The 15741-nt window shown below is 40.6% G+C and overlaps 1 protein-coding gene across 1 annotated transcript in view; it reads right to left on the reverse strand.

The window, feature by feature from the left end:
- The window catches only part of LOC101846744 (polyadenylate-binding protein 1), a gene marked incomplete in the record, with an annotated part of 29963 nt that extends 24281 nt beyond the window's left edge, over positions 1–5682 (reverse strand). Inside the window, 3 exon segments of the mRNA XM_005101022.2 lie at positions 519–745; positions 4778–4898; positions 5327–5682. Of these exon segments, the coding sequence (XP_005101079.2) occupies positions 519–745; positions 4778–4898; positions 5327–5428 (450 nt within the window).
- Between the last annotated feature and the right edge of the window lie 10059 nt (positions 5683–15741).

A 15741-nucleotide genomic window follows, 5' to 3' on the forward strand; every position in this document is an offset into this window, starting at 1 on the left:
TTATCATGCTGGTGATTTGATTTGATGACTTGACCTAGTGATTTGAGGCTTGTGACTTGAACTAGGGGCTTGTGAGCACGAGCGGGTTTGCTACCGGGGTACAGTCCTAGTATATATATTATGTTGGAAGGAAGGAGCAAACCTCAACAGATCATCCATTCACAACTAGCAAATTGACTTAGTATGTTAATGTAACTCTCATCTCGTCTCATCTTATTCCAGCTCTTACCACCCCATCCTCCTCCCCACCCAATCCCATCCCATCCCATCCCATCCCATCCCGTCCCATCCCATTCCATCCCATCCCATCCCATCCCATCCCATCCCATCCCATTCCATCCCATCCCATCCCATCCCATCTCATTCCACCCCAGCTCACCCCAACTCATCCTATCCAATTCCATCCATCCCATCCAATCCCATCCCATTCCACCCCATCCCATCCTATCAAATTTAATCTCATTCCACTCCATCCCATCCCACTCCACCCCATACCAACTCATCTCATCTCATCTTACTTTGAAGGCCATGCTGTAACTCTCGATGGCTTCCACCAGCGTCTTGGCGTCCACCAGCCCTTTCCCGCCCAGCCCTGGTCCGGCCCCTGCGCTGTTGCAGCAGTGGTGATGGTAGCAGCAGGAGGAGTCTCCGCCAGTGTGCAGCCAGGGGTTACGGGTGGACTTCATGATGCGCATGGGCTGCCCCTCCAGCAGCTCGTAGTTGAGCGTGCGGTAAGCTTTCTCGGCTGTGGTTGAAGGTTTAGTTTTATAGTGCGGTCGAAAATTCGTTTAGTTTTAGTTTTAGTAAGAGTTTTACGGCACTTGCAACACAATTAGGTCATATAAGTGCCGAAGATTAGAGGTGTTACAAAGAGTAACATACATAAAAAAGGAGGAGGAGAGATAAGGACGGTAGATGTTTGTTAGGAAAGAAGGAGCAAACCACACCAGAGCACACGCCAACCACCCACTGGTACGACTTATTTTCAAATAATATCCCCTCTACTATTGAACATAGGTTCTCCAATATTTGCACAGTGACTTATATCAATTGTTTTAACTGATCAACATTTTTGTAAACGTATGCATGCTGTATTCTAGAAAATTCCTCAATAAATACTAAATAAAAATCTAAGGGGCTGGTTTCTACAGATTTTTAAAAGTTTACAGCTGGGGCAATATTGCTTTTAATAGCAAGTCCGTCAGGTTTTTCTAATCGGGACATTAAGCTTATTGAACGCATGTTTTGAGAGCCATTAGTGCAAAAATGTGTTCACTACAACAATAATTTCTTTTAACTAGTTTTGCAAGTAAAAATTGTCATTGATGAGCTGTGACGTAGGCCATATGCGTAATCAAAAAGTGTGTGAGAAGCGAGAAGAGCTTTGAACAATACCATTTTACGTGTGACAGAGATTTCAAATATTTTATATAATTTTATGAAGAAACGTTTTTAAATCTAGCCCCAATTGTTCTAGAAAATATGATTTAGTTAACACAAATTGATACAAACTGCTATGCAAAGTATAGATGACATTGATTAACCCATTAAAGAGATATTTGAGGAAAAGTAGTAGAGGTTTTACGGCGCTCGCAACTCCATTAGGTCATAAGAGCGCCAGGAGATTAGTGGTGTTACAAGAGAGTAACAGACATAAAAAAGAAGAAGGGGAGATAAGGACGAGAGATGTTTGATCGGAAAGGAGAAGCAAACCATACCAGAGCACCCGCCAGCCACCCACGTGAAATGTTGTTTTTTTGTGTGTGGTTTTTTCTTTGCGTGGTGTTTTTGTTAAGTTAGTGTTTTACACGGTGATATGAAGGTCAGAATGAGGTCGTATAAGTGCCGTCGAATGTTAGAGGTGTTGCAAGAGAGTATAATTAATAAAGACAAAAAAGAGTGGAAGAATGTTTGTTGTTCTCGATTATTATTTTTCGGGGGGGGGGGGGATTGAGGAGGATTTGTTGGGTTATTCCGGATGGGGGGGGGGGGGGGGGTAGTTTGGTTTCTTTAAGAGGGGAGGGGGTGTGCTGGCGTGGGGTGTGTTGCTTTTTGGGGGTTGAGATGTTTTAGGGCTGGGGGTAAAGGTAGGGAGGGAGATGTATTAAACAAGAAAGTGCAGAACTTTTAAAGCAAGTCTTTTTTGCCTTAACAATTAAGTTTGAGTAAAGAGCAACATTTCAATATTAACGGCAATTCGGTGCACGGGAAAAGCATGTTGCAAAGACAAAAACCACGAGGAATGAAGAGAAGTAGGACTACCAGTGACACCGTTCAACAGCCGAACTGGAACTTAGTTTTAAAAAATAGGAGTTTTACGGCACTTGCAAAACAAATAAGTCATACTTATGCCTAAGATTGAAGGTGTCGTTGGAGAGTAATATAAAAAAAAAAAAAAAAAAAAAGGAGGAGAGCTGAGATGAGTACGATAGAGTTTTAAAACAAAGTTTTAGTAAGAGTTTTACGGCACTTGCAACACAATTGGGTCTTATGAACTCCGAAGATTAGAGGTGTTACAAGAAAGCAACAAACACAAAAAAGGAGGAGGAGAGAGAAGGACGATAGCTTTTGACAGAAAAGAAGGAGCAAATCCCACCAGAGCACCCGCTGATCATCCTCGGTCATGTAGTGCAAGACAGACAGACGGCAACAACAAAGGGAAAAGAAACGAAGCAAGCCCTACCAGTGACCTCCAATCACAAACCCCATGACCTTCGACCTCACTAACTCCAACTTAAGTCTAATGGCCATGCCCTATTTTTGAGGAAATTGTTTATTTTCATTGTGTGAGGGATAGACTGTTCTTAGAGGCTTCAATGGCGTTTCGCTAGGGTCAAAGTTACAGACCGTGTCACATTAAAAGTGACACATTTTTGTAAATGTATTATGTTTTACACAGCATTCGACACTTTTTAAATCATTATGGGATTGTAGAAAAGCTGTCATACAAATAAGTTGTTCCGTGTGGCTTACCAAAAAAAAAGAGTTTTGTATCTACAGAGCTGTAAAATGTTGTTCATTGTTAGTCGGAACAATAGCGACATCGCCCCCCCCAAAAAAAAAACAAAAACAAAAACAAAATAAAAACCCATTAAAAAAATGAAAACAAAAAACAAGTGGGGGCATTGAAAAGAAAAGAAAAAGAGCACACGTGATCTCCCACCGACCACCCACCGGTCGTCCTATTTCATGGTCCCCCTTAATGTTTTTTTGACCTTTGGCACACAATAGCTATCACTAGGTGGAAAGCAGTTATGTATGCCAAGCCAAGGCCCTGGTCGATAAAAATTGTAGTTTACGGCGAGTAAACACGATAACGGCTTCATTTCAGGAGGGAAAGATCAGGACAATGAAAACAGGAAAATGCGTGAAAAGTGCAGACCACAAGATAGAAACACCCACCACTCAGACGTAGATATTTTTATACCTTTTATTTTAAAAAGGAAAAGACCCCCAAAATTACGAGATACTGATGTATTGGGTCCTCTTGGCATGATTATTGCACTAGGCATTGAAATAATATGAATTTATGTGTGAAGATACGTTGGTCAAAACGAACTACTCCCTTCCCAAAAGGCTGGGATAAAGTGTTTTCAGGGGGGAAATTAGGGGATGAAGTAGGTGGAGAACGGTTGCATTCTACATAATATTATGTTATATACATAATAATATTTATATCCTGGAAAATGGAAATATTGTTCACGGGTGCGTTGAACATTTGTAATTACGGTCAAGGTTCCCTTACACTATTCCACGGGATACCATTCATTCATTCGAAGATTTAGTAGTTTTAGTAAGAATTTTACCCGCACTTGAAACACAAACAGGTCATATAAGTGCTGAAAATTAGAGATTTTACTAGAGAGTAGACCCTAATAATGATATACAAAGAAAGGAAGGGGTTTGATAGAACAGAAGGCGCAAACCACACCTTGGCATCCGTCAACCACCCACTTATACGAATACTTGCACAACCAACACTGCACATAAATAGTAGCTACAAAACCTGCAATAAAAATAACAACAACAATAACAACAGCAACAGCAGCAGCAAAAGCAGCAACAGCAACAGGAGCTGCAGCAAAAACAACAACAACAGCAACCAGAACAACAATAACCACAGCAACAACAACAACAGCAACAACCACAGAAACAACAATAATATTATTTGGGAAGAGCATAGGGAGACTGGCCTGTGTCACACTTTACTAAAAGGAGGCAGAGCCAATGCAAGTACAATAATGCAATTTGGGAGAACTGCCTCACGCGTGTATCAGGCAGTTACCCTGGTCCCTGGTAAGTATTCTATACTCGGGGTCGTAGATCGGTGCAACAGAAATATTATTACTAACTTCTTACCCTCCACCCCCCCCCCAAATAAAAATGAATAAAATAAAGTAATTAAATGAATACTTTAAATACATTGAAATATAGATCTAGTCTAGATCTAGATCTAGATTCTAGATCTAGAATCTAGATCTAAAATAAGATAAGATAAAATAATTGAAATTTTAAAAAATCTCACACACATACACAAGTACACTCACAAACACACACACACACACACACACACACACACACACACACACACACACACACACACACACACACACACACACATACACACACACACATACGCGCGTGTGCACGGACGCTCGGACGCACGGACGCACGAACGCACGCACGCACACAAAGACAGAGCAACAACAACACACTAGATTCTAGATCTATAGGTTTGGAAAAATCCCCTTAACATTCTATCACCAGCAATTCTCACCTTCCGCTGGATTCTCAAAGTTGACGTAAGCATAGCAGAGTGACTTGCCAGTGACCCAGTCGCGGCACAGCTTCACCGAGGTCACAGTACCCATAGGAGCGAACTTCTTGTACAAGATCACCTGGAACACGATTATGTCATCATTACAGTATCGGACGCTACCCGAAAACAGTAATGTTTTATCTGCCCAGTACCTAGACTAGATATCTAGATCTAGTTTTGAGAAATTTCACGTTGAATTTTTTTGAGTTTCACAACATAGATCTCTAGACTATCCGTCAACCTTTTTCGAAAGCAGTTCTTTAAATATCTTGACATTGATATTGACGATTTAGTCGTTTGAGGTTCTAAGTAAATCTAGATCTAGATCTAGATCTAGAGCCTGTTCAACTATCAACCTAGAAATCTAGATATCTAGATTTCTAGATATCTAGATGTAGATCTAGGGCAAGTTGAAAAAAATATTGAAAAAAAAAGTTGTTCCGTGTGGCTTACCAAAAAAAAGAGTTTTGTATAAAAAAAAAGGATTTCCCGATTAGGCCTACTCACTTCGTTTACGTGGGGTAGCAACTCGCCCACAAAGAGCGAAGCAGCAGACATGTTGGCCAGTATCGCCGGAAGATCCTGAGTAGCCGACGTGGTCGATGTCATTCCGCTGTCAACGGAGAGGCCAACAGCTTTTTTTTTCTTCTGGAGGCGAGGGGGTATATTATGTCTTGTTTATCACTCCATCAATTCCTCTGTCGGGTAAGAGTGAGCGCTTTTTAAAAAGTGAGTCCGTAGCTCTAATTCGATGCCAATTTAATTAGATTTCTTTTCTTTTTGTATACAGACCAATTTTGAGCGTTGTCTCTCTTTGAGTGAAAAATGTGTACATCAAAGACATATGACGTCACAGGGAGTCCGCTCTAGATACCGCTGCGTCATTCCAACAGCATGGTGCGCACTCGTGCACATTTTAATCTAGGAAATTTTGAATGATGCACACTCCAGTCTTTCTTTTTTGTAGAACATCTCAACCAACAAGCTATAAGAATAGACCTATCCCAAAGAGGTTATAAATAATGCTATTTATAACCTCTTTGAATTTATCCATAAGAGCGGGGAAGAGAGTATATTCCCACAATGAAGTTGATTCTCTTACAGAAAAAAATGGTTTGCTGGCATCATTGCAGATACTATAGTTGTCTGTTTTTTTCTTCTTTATTTTGCTTAATTTTTGATCAATATTTTTGTGGAATTGAAGATAATACACAACTATAAAAAGAAGATGGCTGTAACATGTTCTAAGAGTGCCGATGACAAGATTGCCCTATCAGATATGGTATGGAAATCAACTGGAAAAAGAAAACGAGGAAGACCAACTGGAAGCTATAGAGGCACAATGAGGGATGAGGCAGTCACCCAGGCCTGGATTTGCCAAAATTGGAGGACGTGGCCAGGGACAGACAAGCGCAGCGTCGACTGGTCTCAGCCTTATGTACCTGACGGTATAGCGAGAGAGTAAGTTAGTTTTGCTTCTTCAACGTCTGTTTTTCCAAAACTTTAGTACATCTACCAGTGTTTCTATTCGACTCCCACTTTGACATGAAATGTTAAATAGTTTGCTGGAGGCTAGAGGAGTGTTAAATGTTCTAAAAAGAGCAGTTTGAATTTGATCTTTCTTCACTAGCCCACAATTATTAGGGACTAATCTCATATTAAACCAAAGTCAGTTCGATACGATGTTTGCTTCATAAGCCTTCACTACTTGCCCGCCAAACTTCTTGACCCAACCAGACAAGACCCCACCCAGCAGACTAGTTGTACAATTTACGCACACAGCTTTAAACATTACAAATAAGCAACCAAGTACATTGAAGATTGACAGAAGTGAAGGTGGCAAGAAAATGAGTGAAAGTTTCGAGCCCAAAAGAAAGTTCAGATGTCCCCGGAAAAGACACCCAACGAAGTTATTCTGCGAATACGATCGAACGGGACTGCCCGTGGGTTGCAGTTCCGAATTTAAAACAACAACAACAAAAAAGCAACACAACCCCCCCCCCCCCCCACGAAAAAACCCACGCGCGCAAAAGCACCTATAGAGTTTCTAATATTACAACAACTAAATCATTGCTTTGGGGGGTGGGGTGGGGGGTGGCTACGCCCTAAAAGTCCAAATTCGGCTCATAAATTATAGATTTTGAGTTGTTGACATTTTTAGCTTCTTCAGCCTCTCTTACAACTATTGCATAGCCTCCTTATCTTTTTCCATACAGGGCATGTTTGTACATTGTCACAACCATTTCCTTATAAAGTCAATCTTTTATTTTTCTTTATCACTCGTTTCCACAAAACGCGGTTTACCTAGATCTATATACTTTTTTGAATAGCTCCACCTTTATTATCGAATCTTCAAGACATTTTCACAGAATGATGAGAAGATGTAATACTGAAAATTTATCCGTTGAATTTTTGATATATTGAATAGTTGTTTTTTTTGCTGGTGTCTGGAAAGTGGGTTTTCGTGGATTTCTTGCAAACTTGAATAAGACCTCAGAAAAAATTAATAACAATTTTTCTAATCCGTTTAGGAAAATTCAACAGACAAATTTGTAGATCTAATGTTTGTTAACATGCAAGCAAAGAAACTCAATATATTTCCATGAAAAATAAGTGTGGTATTCATTATGTAAGACATGTCAATAAAATCCAATAAGGCCTCCGTAGCCATGGAAACGAAATTTTTTCTCAAATTTGATTGCGGATGTTAAGACTCCTTACTACGCTTGTTATAGTGTGACGTTTGGCAAAATTTGCTCCTCTAATAAGCGAGATAGCCTTGAGGTGTAGCCCCCCCCCCCCCCCCCCACACACACTTCTCTCTCCTCTTCTCTTCATCACTTACATGGATAAGATCACGAAAGCAGCATGTGGCAACATCAATGAACTGAACAAGATTCTAATTGCTGATGACCCGAGAATATTGAATACAGATGAAGAGGAATTACAAAAAACACACCACAAAACCAAATGAGGAATGTAAAAACCAGAACAGGGAAATCTCCATCTCAAAAACAGAAGTTGTGAAGGTCAACAGAAACCCTCGGAAACTCAACATTCTTATTGATGGAACACAGTTCCAACAAGTAGAGGAATTTAAAAATTTGGGAAGCATCTTCAAGCAAGATGGCGTAAGGACAAATAATTAGAAACAAGAACTATGAAGCCAAATGCAGTGACCTACCAGCTAGCACCCGTGCTCAGTCAAAAGAACATCCTAACCGAAGTGGAATCCCAGCTCATCAACAGCATCTTCATACCAACATTAACATACCAGGCCAAACATGGTCTCTAAACAAGGCACAAGAAAGAAAAATCAATGCATGCGAAATGAGGTGTCTCCCGCAAAACCAACAACGTCACCAGAAGAGACCGAATAAGAAACGAAACCATACGTGTGCAGACTGGAATACCACCAGTAATAAAATTCATAGAGCGTCAAAGAGTCAAATGGTTTGGACATCTAACCAGAATGCCCCAGTAACAACTAGCGGCTAGAGCTTACAACACTATAGAATCTGGCTTTAGATCAAGAGGAAAACCAAGAGAGACCTGGCTGGATGGGGTTAAAAAGGTCCTGGAAGAACAAAACGTAGCTATCACAGACGCCAGCACAGGACCAAAACTTGCACACCCCCCCCCCCTGCATTTTAAGGATATCAGAGGAATGAAAAAGTAAAGTAAGTTCAAGGTTTGGTTGTTCTGTCAAGCCCGTTTGTGATTTCAGCTTTCCACAGTCTCAATTAGTGGGTGGTTGGCAGGTGTTCTAATGTGGTGTACTCCGTGGTTCTTATCCAGTATTTATCATCCTTATCTCTTTTTCTTCTTTTTTGTGTTTGCTACACTCCTGTAATATCTTTAATTTTAGTAAATCTCCGGCTCTTGTATTACCCCCAAGTGTTGCAAACACCATAAAGCTCTTACTAAAACAACAACACCCCCCCCAAAAAAAAAACCCCAACCCCCCCCCAGAAACAAAACACACCAAAAAACAACAACCCAACAACAACAAAACAACAACAGCAACAATAACAGCAGCAACAAACAAACAAACAAACACAAAACAAGCAAACATACAACCACAAACCCAAGTCTCATTTGACTCTTGGCCAACAGTGAGCTACACAAGCCTGTTTTTCTTTTCCTGCCAACCTGCCAAAGTGAGGCGCCTCTCATTCACCACAAAGTTTCTATTACATGGGGGGGGGGGGGCACCTTTTCTTTTGACTTACAGTGTCTTCTGTTCAGCTATCTGTCATACGATTCTAGTTCGCCAGAAGGATCCCAATTACTTTAGAAAGTAATACCAATCCTCTTTGCCTACAACATGCGATTCGATGTCTGTCTTCAAGGCAAAGGGAAATCCATGAAAAGGATGGGATAACGGAGCGAAAGAAAACCTTTAAAGGAGGAGCTTGGCGATCCAAACAGCAATACACATGGCCCACGTCCGACAGTTGCATCGACTCACATCAACCCCTCATGGTATACGTGTACAGATCGATCAAAAAGTTAAAAAAGTAAAGAAAGTAATTCCATGAAACAAAGAAGAATGACAAAGTTGGCTTGGTCACATGTCGGTAAGGAATATCATGGCCTACGCCATATTACAAAAATATAGTGTTCAATGAAGTGATCATACTATTGCTATTGAAGGTAAAGACTCGGTAACAGTGTATTGTGTCAAGAAACGGTGAAATCAGGCGCTGGTCTATTTTTGGACAAATGGAGTTATTGGTATAACCTTAAAGGCTGTTCGTTTACCTTGCTTTTGATGAAAACAATACATGTACACATGTATCGTGAGTAGAAATAGGGATATTTGTGATTAAAAGTGGGGGTCGCCTGGTATCAGATTTTTTCAAAGAGAGAAAAGGGCCGGCAAAGGTTGGTGACTCCCAAAGCTGGAGTGATTTTGGAAAACGCAAATTTAATTAATTTTTGTGTGCCTTTGATCAACGTTTTAAAATAAAATTCACACATAAATATGTTTTTGAAACAGTAAAAAATGTGTTGAGCCAAGAACATAAAATTCAATAAAATTTTCCCACCACGCGGAAAAAGGCCTGTTTCTTCGAACTCGTTATTTGTCAAGTGTCTGATTTCACCAAGATAAAAGCATTACACCACCATTGTGAATGTTGTTGAAGCGGGGGAAAAGCGAGCATTTAAAAAAAAAAAATGTCAGACTCTTTGACGTTGTCGGGATGGGTTGTTCACTGCTCTGAATATGTAAGGTCAAAGGTCCAACCCGGTCGTTTGTTTGCTTTTCTGAGTAAGGAGGAGCTCATAGACACAAAAATGGTCATTTAGTGCAGGGGAAAAAGTAAGATAGACAAGACAGAAGCAGCAGAGGGAAGGTAAAGTAGTTAGTAGGGCCTGCCAGTGACGCCCTCCAACCGCCCGTCGATCTAACCTGAGTTAAAAGATATTTTTGTTTTCCTTTTCAACGACCTCCTCTTATATTCTTCTTCTACTACTGGAATAAGCATCCAGCCTTCAGACAAATGTATGCTGTGGCTAACAGAGCCTATATAGTTTTCAGAAAAAGTTTGGGACCACTTGAAAAAGTGCACGCAAAATGAAAGCCAGCAAATTAAATTATTCCTTCTTTGACATACATTTAATTCATCAATCCATAAGGGCAAAAAAGAAATTTCATCACAATCGAAACCGAAATGCGTAATTCCCAGATTTCTAGCATCTGCGTTTGTTGCCATTTTTTGTCCGAAAGTTGCCAAAAGTTGCCACAAAAAATGGCAAAAGTAGTCAAAAAAGTTGCCAGCACTCGCAACTGCATAAGGTCATATGAGCACGCGGGACACACCTAATATTGTCAGTTGGTAGGAAATATTGAATTTTGCCCAGGTGGCGGCCGAAGCCTACTCTTATCGATTTTAGACCACCAAGGGATCTTTAGCGTGCGCAATTTGCACTCGGGCCCTCGGAGATTTTTCGCCCTTGTCCGAGAAGGCTAGGTGTAGATCTTTTCTACCAGAAGATCAGGGGTGAGGCTGAAAGACAGCAGTAAGAAAGGGCCAAGGAGTAGCAGTAGAAAGGCTGTAGAAAGAATCAGGAGCTAAGAGGAGGGGGGCAAATGAGATGAGGGAGTGGGGGCAGAAAGAGGAAACGAAAGCAGACGACAGAACATTGCTAGAGAGCAGGAAAGGAGGTGAAAGGAGACAAATTTAGAGAAGAAAAATTTTCTGTCACTGCCCGGATTCGAACCCGGGACCTTTGAAAGAGAGGCCAACACCCTAACCTCCAGGCCACGAGAGCCCCCTTCCAACTCTTGTGACGACGTGTATAGCAATATATTTTGATAAAGATAACTTAATCTAAAACACCAGAATTTCCTGTGCTCTGTTTTAGGAATCCAAAATATCATTTGTAGTCACACAGAGTGTAAAAACGTGAAAACTAAAGGTTTCACAACAGAATGAAATCAAAATTAGAACAGCAAATAAGCAACCACACAAAAATTAACAAATAAGGGCGTATGTAAACCCATCCATAGACTGGCCGTTTTAACCCTAAACGCGTGTAATTCATGAAAATGTACTGGATCTAACATGTAGATCATGGAATCACACACAGATGGCCTGCCAGTGTCAGTATTCTATTTTGGTGGAGACATGCTCTAACATAACACATATAAAGGTAGGCACAACTTTACGCTGTATAATCACGAACAAATGGAAAAGCAACACATCAGTACAATAACGAGAGAAAAAACAACAACACACCAACAAATAAAAACACAACAAAGAGGGAAACATGAAAAAGAAACAGTAATATATATATAGTATGTAATGTACCCTGCTTATTTTCTTCAAATGGAAATTACAAATCAACGTGGTGTCAACAAGGTGAGAAAGAGACGAAGTGAAGCAAAAGTGAAAATAGACTTTCTTTCTAAAAGTGAGGAGGTTCGGGTTTTTTTTCCACGAATATCATTCCCCGTTTTTGTTGCTGTTGTTGTTGTTTTCAAATTTTTTCTCCCCCGGCGGTGGTTTTTTTGCTAGACAAATGCAAAAATCGCGGCCGCGACAAACGCTGATGCTAGAGAGTTCCAAAGCGACCCAACCTCAAAATAGTAAATCATAATACGTAATTGCTTTCATGACGTCAACCTTCGTGCGCGTCATCCAGTCAGAAAACCTAATTCGACCCAGAACCAGCGACAATCTGGTGCACTGCGCACCAGGGGTGGACACGTGCCCAGTGGACAGAGGTCTTGTTCACTGATGAATCTCTGTTCTGTCTGGCACCCAGTGATGCTGGAACCCGCATCTGGAGGCGTCCACGGGAGCAGGTTGCTGCCAATGCAGTTCAAGAAGTGGTCCCGTTTGGAGGCGGCTCCATTATGGTTTGGGGGAGAATCAGCAGGCAGCACACGACCCCCCCCCCCCTTTACCATGTCGACGGTATCCTGACAGGGCAGCGGTATCTGCAGGAAGGAGATCCTTCGATCTGTTGTCCTGGCACAGCAGCAGATTGGGCCTGCTGCTATCCTTCAGGACGACATCGCCACGCCGCACAGGGTTGAGGGGGAATTTGCGCCCCCCCCCTCCCTCCGGTCATAAAATAAGTTACCTGTCGGGGAAGCTGATCGTATACTCGCCCCCTGTTGGTATCTGTTGTGGGCTGAGGTTGGTCGGAGAGTTCGGAAGAACCACCCTTTGCCCGACTACAGACAGCAGCTGCTTGAATGGCTGCAACAAGAATGAAACAACATTCCCCAGTCCTTTCTGGCACGCCGGATCAACTCAAGCGCCAGCGGTGTTTTGGCCTCCTTGTCGTAAATGGTGGATAAACGCGCTTCTAACAATTCGATTGACATTCACGAACTTAAACTGGTCGTTTTAATTTTATATTTCTGAGACTTTTTAAGACCCCTTCTTTAGTGACTTTCGATTTTGAGGGTGGGTCCATTTTGAGAGCTGGAAATTACGCATTTTGGTTTTGATTGTGATGGCATTTCTTTATTGCACTTATGGCTTGATGACTTAAAAGTATATTAAAGTAGGAGTAATTTGATTGTCTGGTTTTTTATTTTGGGTGCACTTTTTGCAAGTGGTCCATAACTTTTTGTGAAGACTGTATCCTGAGATGAATTAAAAGCGGTTCACACAACATCTGTCATAACATTCCTTTTATTTGTTAAAATCTTTTATTATAATATGCCGCATAAAATTCAACAACGATAGTTTGTCCTTCTGAAAAACAAAAAACAAAACAAAACAATATCGAAATGTATAAATAATGGACTAAATAAGTACGTATATTTAAAACATCTTGCATCTGTAAAGTAGCCTATGATTGAAACGGCTCTGTAAGATAAAAGACAAGAAAAGAATATTTTATCACAGTTGGATTATTTAACGTAAGCTTATATAATGACATAATATACAACAACAGAAACAAATTCAAAGTTTATAACAAGTCGGACGTAACGACAGGATCTCAAACACGTTCAAATTAGAGCCCCTTTGGGTCAAATCTGATTACGTACACCCGGTAATTATCTTACAGTTAACTTTCAGAACGAAATATCCACTCATTCTTGTAGATCTGAACTATCTTTCGGATGTTTCAGGTTAATTTAATTGTAGTCTTATAAGAATTGACACACCTCAGAAACATGGTGCTGGCAAGCTGTTCCAATGTACTAGGCACAGAAAGCAACATTTTTTCAGGAAAGAGAAAAAAAACCTTGTTTCATTCTTTTAATATTTTATACTTCTTTTCCAGCATTTTTTCGACATATCGACCGACTTCAAGCAACTGCTACCACATTATTTAGAAACTGCGATAGCTTTGATTATACCCCATAACTTTGGGCGTGGCACAATTCAACAGCTGCTCTTCACTTGAATCACAAAGGTCTATCTGTTCGTTACCTGGTTTTGAGAAAATTGACTTCAAAATTTTAGTTTCACAACAGGTCAAGCTTTTTGGGAATGTGATTATTTGAATATCTTGATAAAGACTCGGATTACTTTTATGATTTTGATAGAGCAGATACAACATTAGGTTTTCCAGACCCCTGGTCTTAATAACTCAAAACGGCCAAAAAATGTCAGATAGAACTTTGCAATTCTAAGGTAGTGTGGCCAACGATGATTATGTCTTCATGTACTCTGTTCTTCAGTCTCTCCGGAAGGTGATAGATAGCAGTTCAGCAGTTTTGTTAGAAAAGTAAACTGCTCGTCTGCCACCTGCACGAAATTGGTGCACCAGAATAAAGTCATTCATAAAAGAAGATAATAAATATCTCAGTGTATTTTAGTGGTTGTTTTGATTGGTTTCATAGCAGGAACTTATTAACTGTAGCACTCCATGCGTTATACTCCCCTTTTAATTAATGCTGTGAAGTTGTGAGGAAGGATCTCCGACTTCAACGTCCATCTCCGCTAAGATGGAGACATGTAGGCAGAGAGGGTTGGAAACCTTCCAAACTATTCACGTTCGAGAACGGTCAACTGGGGATTCAAACCAAGGTAATCCGCACCTTAGCCCAGCATGATATCCATTGAGTTAAAACGGCGAGCCCTTATTGAATGTAGCCTAAAGCAAAGGGCACAGGATAATACTGATGGAACAAACATTGCAATGGTTGAACAATACAATAATTTATATGAGTTGACGTTCCTCTCAAGCGTGTGATACTTCCACTAACTACATGGAACAACTCTGTCATTATCGTACGCATAATCATTGTTAGAAAGAACAAATCATGTGCAAACTCGTATAGATATGTGAGGCAGCGTGGTGGAATCAGGCTCTCGTCAAAATAATCAAAGTGAAGAAACTTGCATTTTTCCACAGGTTTGAGAATTTTCATCAATTTTTTTTTTGGACACAACACCTTTCTTGTCTTTTAAAGAACTCATATCTGTGTGAATTTTTCTGAAAAAAGTTGATTAAAGGCATTTAAAAAATGTAAATTTCCAGTTACCACGGACTCTAAAGCTAAGGAAATAAGTAATCTTTGGCAGCCATTTTCTCACTAATTTTACTTATGAGAAAAAGTGACCCCCATCTCCTTCATTCGCAAATATCTCGACTTGTATTCAAGATAAATTGATATTTTTTAAATCCAAATGAAGACAACTGAACAAGCTTTAAGATGATAAAATAACTCTACATGCCCAAACATTGATGAGAGCCTGATTCCACCACGCTGCCTCACATATATATCTGTAATCACAGTCAGCTTCGTCTACGAAGCTACACACAAATTCACTCAAGAGGACTAGTACGTCTGTTCTAAGCATACATTAATTTCGTTTTCGGTATGGCACCATGACACACGAGAACAGGTCTCAGGAGCAGAAGGGACCACGGAAGACAACTCGTCATTATCCGTGGTAATCTTGTAGTTAGTTGAATGCCGGTCTTGTCTTTTGTCTCAGTGCAAAGAACTGCTGCCATTTTTTTCTGTGGAGCAGGGTTCCGTTGCATTCATTCTTTTTAAATGTTGTCTGTAAATGTAAACATAGGGTTATTTTCGTTGCACAGGCGTATAATAATGTAACGTGTGACTTTACAATGTGACGACGCCTTGCTCTTTGATTCTTTTCTGTGGTAAGGCGTTCTCTTTCTTCCTTTCTCTCCCCGTTTCTCTCTGTCTCTCTGTCTCACTCTCTCTCTGTCTGTCTCTCTCTTTTTCTTTCTCTGTCTCTGATACACACACCCACACACACACACACACACACACGCACACACACACACGCACACAAATACACAAACACATACACATACACACGCACACACTTTCTCTCCCCCTCTCTCTCTTTCTCTCACCCCCCCTCCCTCTCTCTTGATTCTCTTTTTTATCTTTGTATCTCTCTCGTTTCCTCTGTCTATCTATCTATCTATCTATCTATCTATCTATCTATCTATCTATCTATCTATCT

Source organism: Aplysia californica, unplaced genomic scaffold (genome assembly GCF_000002075.1).
Source record: "Aplysia californica isolate F4 #8 unplaced genomic scaffold, AplCal3.0 scaffold00268, whole genome shotgun sequence".
Classification (NCBI taxonomy): domain Eukaryota; kingdom Metazoa; phylum Mollusca; class Gastropoda; order Aplysiida; family Aplysiidae; genus Aplysia; species Aplysia californica.